Below are 7920 nucleotides of genomic sequence, written 5' to 3' on the forward strand. Positions count from 1 at the left end.
GACCACCGGACTTGATTCCAAGGCCATAACAAGCAAATCTAAAGGAAATTGGGCAGAACAGACACTTTTCTTTTCTAAACTAACACTGTTAACAGTGTAGGATTTTACTAGAAAGAAAAAGGCCTAATGAAAAAATGGACCTGTGAAGAATTTGGGCCTGATTAGGGCATGATCAGGGCATAATTGGATTAGATTGGATTAGGGCATGAGGAGATGATTGGATTAGGGCATGATTGGGTGTTGGTCATTTCTTACTCGTGTACCTCGATCTCATTTCATTATGCCCATGGATTAAATTGGATTAGGGCATGATTTCTAGTTAATGGATTTTCAAAATAACTCTGATTGCATTTAACAGGCCTCAAAATAAACAGTAATATTAAGTAGGATATCTATTATTCTTACTTTAGCTTCGCACTTTTTCTTTCCTAGCTTCGCATTTCCAGACACTTCGATAAGGGAAAGTACCCTATCAACAGGGAAAAGTGGTAACAAAGTACTTATCTAAAAACATTTAAAAAAAGCGCAACTCCATAAACTGAAAAGATCTTCATTGAAGAACTTGGTAGCTTTTTCAAGAATTTGTATTTGTAGTTGAGATCAAACCTTCTCAGAGTTTCTGGAGAAGAAGTGGAAGTTGAAGGGTTCTTTTGAAATAACTACTGACAAGGAGTTGTTTTATATGAGCTTCACTAGCACTGAAGATCGGCAAATGGTGATGGAAGAAGGTCCAGTGTTTATAGCTGGGAAAGTGTTTGTTGTTAAACCTTGGACAGTGGAAGTGGATAATTACAAAAACAAGGTTGCCTCGGCACCGGTCTGGGTCAAGTTGATAGATGTTCTTAAGGAAATGTGGACACTTGATGGGTTGTCATATCTCGTGAGTCTAGTAGGAGGAACACCTATGTTTATGGATGCGGCAACCGCACAACGGAAAAGGCTTTCATTTGTGAGGTTTTGCATTGAATTCCCTATGAATCACGAGTATAAGGAGGTTATTACAGTGAAAGCAGGAAATCGAGAGGTTGTAATCCCATTAGAATACCCATGGAGGCCAGTTTCCTGCTCAAAATGTAATCGGTTTGGGCACTTAGATGACAAATGTAATGGAAGAAATGCTCGAGTTTGGAGAAGACGAAATACTCATCATAACGAACAGACACAAGTAAATGAAAACACAACTGTGCATGAGTGTTCTCATGAAGGTGATACCACGAGGGAGTAGACAGCAGAATATGGAGAAGTGGTAGAGGGAGAAGGAGTGGTGGCTACCACTACTGAGGAGACAAGCTTGACAAGTGGTATTGATAGCAGGGCAATAGTCCCATATGAGGGTGGTACCCACGTTCTTAGTACCCTGAGTGTAGGAACTGAGGGGCCATATGTTGGAGCGATAAACTCTTTAGCTGGAGCTAATGCCAGTTTACAGGGTAGCATAGAGGATGTAACAGTTGAGTCCATCTCAGAAACTGGAAACACTGAGGGGTTCAGTAACCCAGAGGCAGCTCCATTGGATGTTAGTGGAGGTAGATTTGCCATCCTCCAAAACACAGCAGAGGATACTGTACAGAGTACTGAGTTGATCATCCATAGGGAAGCCCCGACAACAGCTGAAGAACTGCAGTTTCGGGATGAGCAAGTCGTTTATGAAGCAACAGTGCTGGAAGAAGGAATCATTGATGATGACCTTTCTGAACCAGAAACGGAGCTCTTTAATGACGAGCAGCCACAGCAGGCAGCCTCTGCAGCTGTGCTTCCCCTTCAAGTTATAACAAGGTCACAAGCGCAGGACAGCTCCCGGAAGAATGGAAAGGGAAAGAATAAGGGCTCGAATAGGAAAGGGAAACACAAACAATAGAAATGACGAAGATTGCTATATGGAATGTGCGAGGTCTTAATGACAATAATAAAGCTAGATATATGAATAATTTTAGAAATGAGAATAAATTGTACATTTTTGGTATGTTGGAAACTAAAGTCAAGATTGAGAAGTTCCAGGCTCTCAGCAACATCTGTTGCCCTTCATGGGCCTTTCTTAAAATTTACAATAGTAATCCAATTGGTCGAGTATGGCTATCATGGGATCCGGGCATTATTTCCTTGGTGAAAATTATGGAAACAGAGCAACTTATTCACTGCAAGGTTGATTTGTTACCTACTTTGAAATTGTTCTTCTTAACTGTGGTATATGCTAGCAACTCAAGTGCTGACAGACTGAGGTTATGGAGAGATATTTGCTCTATCCACTCTGGACTTCAGGGTGAGTGGTGTGTTGCAGGGTACTTTAACAATATGTTGTACTACTTTGAACGTATTGGAGGGGAGGCGGTGCTTGCCCGAGAGACAGGGCCATTTTCAGACTGCCTAGTTCAAGCTGAACTGTATGATATCAAAGCTACAGGGTGATTCTACACTTGGACTAACTTTGCCAGGAAGTGGTCTAAAATTGATAGGTGTTTGGTAAATAGCTCTTGGAGCTCGTCATTTTCATTCTCTTTTGCTGAATTTTTGCCCCCAGGCATGTCTGACCACTCACCTATTATTATCTCTATATTGAATAATGTCTCTGTAAGTCTCCCCTTCAGGTTCAGCAATTTTTGGGTTCTGCATCATATTTTTTGGGCACGTTTCTGGCAAGCTGAAATGAAGTAGTGTTTGGGTTCCCCATGTATGTCCTCACCCAAAAACTGAAGAAGCTGAAGAGTAAGCTTAAAGGGTGGGCAAAATTCTACTGTTCAGATTTATCTAAGCAGACAGAAGCAGCAAAGAAAGAGCTCAAGAGCATGCAGAAAGCTCAACAAAGCAATCCAATGGATAGTCTGTTAAGCATACGGGAGAAGGAAGCCAGAACCACTCTTTGTCAGCTTATTATTATGGAAGGGGAGGATCTCCGACATAGAACTAAATGTGGCTGGATGAAGTACGGGGATAAATGCACTGAATTTTTCCACAAGACGCTCAAAGAGAGGAAAGGCAAGAATCTTATATGGGCTATTCAAGATACTACTGGTTTTAGGAGGGAGGGTCAGATGGGAGTATCAGAAGCATTTGTAGACTACTACAAAGGGTTGTTGGGACAACTTGCCCCGGTTCTTTGTGATGCGGCTAGCCTGGAAGATCTCCACTTCCCAAGGGTACTCACTACACAGGAGGCAGAACTAATGGTGCTCGATTTTACTGAAGCAGAAGTACAGCTAGCTTTGTTTAAAATGGAAGATAATAAGGCCCCAGGGCCTGATGGGTTCAATGCATTTTTTTTCAAAAAGAACTGGCAGCATGTGAAGGCGGAGTTTGTCAAAGCTATTACTTCTGTGTTTGCATTGAAGACAATTAATAGAGGAGTCAACTCTACCCACATCAGCCTCATCCCTAAATATGCAACTCCTTCAAGAGTAGAAGAGTTCAGACCTATTGCCTGCTGCAATGTCATCTATAAGTGTGTATCTAAACTTCTCACTAATAGAATGAAGCCGTACATGCCTGACATCATTTCCATGCAACAATCGGCATTCATCCCTGGCAGATCGATACAAGACAACCTCCTGCTGGCTCATGAGCTTATCAGAAGCTATAATCGGGCACACGGGACTACAAGATGCTCCATCAAGATTGATATTACCAAAGATATGATACAAATTTGGACTATTGAGAAAGTAATGGCGAGATTCAGATTCCATGAGAAGTTCATTGAGTGGACAAAGATGTGCTATTCCTCACCGTACTATTCTATTATAGTTAATGGTACACCACAGGGTTACTTTGCTGGCTGTAGGGGCCTCAGACAAGGGGATCCTATATCACCGTACTTGTTTGTCCTTGTCATGGAGGTACTTGGTGGAATGCTGAATCGGAGTGTTATGGCGAAAGAAATTTCTTACCACTCTAAATGTAAGAAACTGGACATTACACATCTGTGTTTTGCCGATGACGTCTTGGTGTTCTGTAAAGGGGATGAAAAGACAGTGAGGGCAATGAAGAAGACTATTGATGATTTCTCTGAGTGCACTGGCCTAAAGCTAAGAAGACAAAAGACCACCCTCCTTGCTGGAAGCATGAGTAACCACGAGGCACATGAATTGGCGAATATAATGGAAGTGCAGCTGGTATAGCCCCCTGGAACTTACCTAGGATTGCCTCTCACTATAGCAAGAATGGGTATTAAAGAATGCCTGCCACTTACGGAAATGGTCACCAAGAAGATTTCTAATTGGAAGAATAAGTCGCTCTCTCATGCGGGAAGGCTCAAATTGATTCAATCAGTCCTATCCTCTCTTCATGTTTACTGGGCTCGAACGTTTGTTTTACCCAAAAAAACTCTGCGAGATATTGCTAAGATTTGTAATAGATTCCTATGGGCAGGGCCAGACATGACACCGAAGATGCACCATGCTAGTCACACCCTCACTAGAATGGATAAAGAACAGGGAGGATTGGGAATTGTGGACCCTAGCATGTGGAATAAGGCTGCCTACTATGGCCTTGTGTTCAAGATAGCCAGCTATGAGGACTCTTTATGGGTCAAATGGACAGTTGAACATCACGTCAGGAAGCAACACTTCTGGTCGATGGTGATCCCAGCGGACTGTTCATGGGTCTGGAGGAATGTCCTAAAGACCAGCAAAGCTGCTCAAAAGCTTGTTAGGCACCAAATAGCGAGAGGCAAGCAAACATATGTATGGCATGACCCATGGTGCCATGACACTCCACTCTTATTTTGGGATGAAGCAGTTCAACTGCTACAGGTCCCTCACACTGCTTTGGTTAGTGATCTCATTTCCGATGGTAGGTGGAATCACATTGTTTCTAGCCTGCCAGATAGTGCGCTGAAGAAGAAGATTGAAGGCACCGAATTAAATCATATGCTACAGCAGGACCAAGTCATCTGGACACCGACTTCTACAGGCAGATTTACGGTCAAATCAGCTTACATGTCTTTGAAACAGCTCCGACCAAGAGTTAAATGGCATCGAGTGGTTTGGGGTAAGTTGGTTATACCGGAACACTCGTTTACTGGATGGCAGTTATTTTCAAATTGCTTACCCACCCAGGACCGACTAGTTAAGAAGAAAATTATCCACCACTCGATATGCGGCTTCTGCAATGCTTCTAGGGAGCATTCCAAACACCTCTTTTTCGATTGCCCGTATACAAAAGAGGTTTGGTCTAGTGTTAAAGGATGGCTGGGTTTGAACACGCAGGGGAAAGCATCGACTGCCGAGTGGTATAGCCTCCTTAGGATTTGTCGTAATGCCTCGCTCGAATCTGAAATTACAAGAGCAGTAACCTCTGCCACAATATATTCCATCTGGATAGAGAGGAACTTGAGGAAATTTCAGCAGAAGAGTCACTCAGAGGCGTAGGTATGTGCAAAGATCAAGAAGGAGATGAAGACGTATCTTCAAATTATGTTGGCTGAAGTGCCTGACATAGTGGCTGCCAAGGTCCTACTGGACAGGATCGGTATCCAAGTTCAATACACAGCTCGAGCCCCAGTATGGTGCAAATGGTCCAAGCCGCAACTAGGGGACTTACTGGTCAACACGGATGGGTCAGTCTCAGAAGACGCTAATGGTTATGGTGGTGTTATTCGAGATGAGTTTGGTGCCGTCAAACTAGCGTTTACAGGGAGCTCGACTAAAAGATCGGTTATCACCCAGGAGTTACTAGCAGTTGAGGCTGGTATGAAGGGAGCAATCCAGATAGGAGCGAGACAAATTAGTGTATGCTCAGACTCGAAGGGAGCAATAGGAATTGTTACTGGTACAGAGGAGCCGCCTTGGTACTGCCTTAGCATAGTGGCTGCTATTGACCGTTTGAAGGTACATTTTGAATGGGTAGACTTCAAGCATGTGTTCAGGGAAGCAAATCAAGTTGCTGACTACTTCTCTAAGCTAAGCAAGGAACATGAGGATTCAATTTTGTATTTCCTACCTCCTGTAGACTATGAACTATCCAAAATAGTAAAGGAGGATGCACAAGGGAAACTATACTTGAGAACATGAGTTTTTTCTTTTAATACAGGTCGAGGTCTACCTAACCTCTAAATGCTTCAAAAAAAAAAAACTTCTCAGAGTAGCTGCCTGTGCGAAGATGAAAATTTAGAAGTTCATAGAAATCAACTGATACAAAATTCTTGTTAACCTCTCTGTGTATCTATCTACTTGACGAGAAATGTGTTGGAAGTCTCAAAATGCTCCGAGTCTCAAGATGGAAAATTGGTATCAAATAATGGGTATTAGTAAAGAAGGGGTTAAAATCACTAAAGTTTCTGGTACGGTATGACGAAGGGAATAAAAAGTACGTTAAGTAGGTTTCATCTCTTCAGATATGGTCACTTCAAAAAATTGTATGCAACCCTTGAACATTAGGATGGAATGATAGATTTCAATTGCATGTATTTCATGTTGTTGTTGTATTCTGGGAAAATTTAAAACACTAAAGCTGTGTTTGTTTACTGGCAAAGCCCTAGTGGGAAAATATTAGATTTTCCAATATTTTCTCACTATAGTTTTCCTAAGCTAATTTGTAATGGGAAAATACCAGTTTGTTAGTGTTTGTTTGCAAAAATTTCTAGTAGGAAAATATGGGATTTGTCAGTTTTACCAGTGTTTGTCTACATGGTTTTTTTTCCATGGCAAATAATATTTCAACTTTTTGGAAATATATTTTTTTTGTTTCCAAACTCAATGAAGTCTAAAAAAAGCTAAAAATAAAATACAAAATAAATAAAATTAAGAGTGATCTTGGACACACCTATAAAAACACTCCCGTACCCCATAACTAACATAAGTTTTTGTCATACCACAATAATTGCTAAATCAAATAATATCTCCCAAATTAATTTGGACTATTTCCAATAAAAGGCAAAAGGAAAAAGGATTAAAAAGAAGAAAAACAAAATAACGGACATGTTTATTTGATATCCTTGCTTTTTAGTAAAAGTTTTTTTTCGCATTCTTCTTCATCCCTCAATCTTCTACACAGAGAGAAAAACAAAAAACAAAATAAATAAAAAAACCTTTTCGAGTCAAATTTTTGCGTTGTTGCTAGTTTTCCAGGGTGAGAACTTTCGTTACACCAATGTTGGAACTTCTAAACATTGCCAAAACTCGCCAAAACGACATTAAGGATTGCTAGAGAAAATAAAAGTATGACTTCATTTACGAAAGCCTCGCTTTGTATATATTGCTAGGTTGTAAACTTGTAATCTATTCTTGTGCTGATATTTTAACCAGATGGATTTACTTGTCTTGCTCTGGAAAGAGTGATGTTATAATTTGCTAGTTGGTTAATAAATTGTTATTAAGCTAAAGTTAGCAATGACTAGTGTATAGTTTGTTCATTTTGACTGATTCTTATACAGTAATTATGAGACAAATTCCACTCAATATGTTTTTTGATTATTAGAATGCATCCCATCCATTCCAGAGTATGTCTGCTTTGATTTGGCAATGTGCCAGGAAAGGTATATGATCTTTTGCACTGAGAAAAGGTGGTGCAAGTTGTCCCGACGGTGGTTTTAGTTTTGGCTGAAATCAACCCAAGCACCCTTGAAATGGGTAGTCCTTGACTTTTGAGCACTAATGTTGGCTCAAGACTGTAATAAGCAAGGTAGAAGAAAGACGTCAAGATCACCACCTTCCACTTTCATCATCATCGATTCATCTCCTGTTTCCCCTTCTTGTGGTTAGAAGCTTAGAACTGTAGAAGTAGGAGTTCTCCTTTTCTTATTTGCATCAGTGAATCAGTATAGTAGTATGATGTTACCGTTTAATTTATTTTCCAGTTCCAAGTTGAACCTCTTATTGGATATGGATTCCGGACTTGGCAATTAAATTTAGCAAGTTCATAATGCCACCACCCAAGCCAACAGTAAAGAGAGACTCAAAGGTCCTGTTTGATGCCACTGGTAAACAAGTG

The 7920-nt window shown here is 40.8% G+C and overlaps 2 protein-coding genes across 2 annotated transcripts; both read left to right on the forward strand.

Moving 5' to 3' along the window:
• Positions 1–1860: 1860 nt before the first annotated feature.
• LOC147487777 (uncharacterized) lies at positions 1861–2406 on the forward strand. Its single transcript, XM_086574138.1, has one exon. The coding sequence runs from the start codon at positions 1861–1863 to the stop codon at positions 2404–2406; it is 546 nt and encodes a 181-aa protein (XP_086430264.1).
• Positions 2407–5384: 2978 nt separating this feature from the next.
• Positions 5385–6002, forward strand: LOC147487778 (uncharacterized). Its single transcript, XM_086574139.1, has one exon. It carries the CDS (start codon positions 5385–5387, stop codon positions 6000–6002), a length of 618 nt encoding a protein of 205 aa, XP_086430265.1.
• Positions 6003–7920: the final 1918 nt, after the last annotated feature.

The sequence above is a fragment of the Coptis chinensis genome, chromosome 7 (assembly GCF_015680905.1).
Source record: "Coptis chinensis isolate HL-2020 chromosome 7, ASM1568090v1, whole genome shotgun sequence".
NCBI classification, from domain to species: domain Eukaryota; kingdom Viridiplantae; phylum Streptophyta; class Magnoliopsida; order Ranunculales; family Ranunculaceae; genus Coptis; species Coptis chinensis.

Coding starts and splice junctions, on each gene's coding strand:
- LOC147487777 (XM_086574138.1), top strand. CDS start 1,861: ATGACGAAGATTGCTATATGGAATGTGCGAGGTCTTAATGACAATAAT.
- LOC147487778 (XM_086574139.1), top strand. CDS start 5,385: ATGAAGACGTATCTTCAAATTATGTTGGCTGAAGTGCCTGACATAGTG.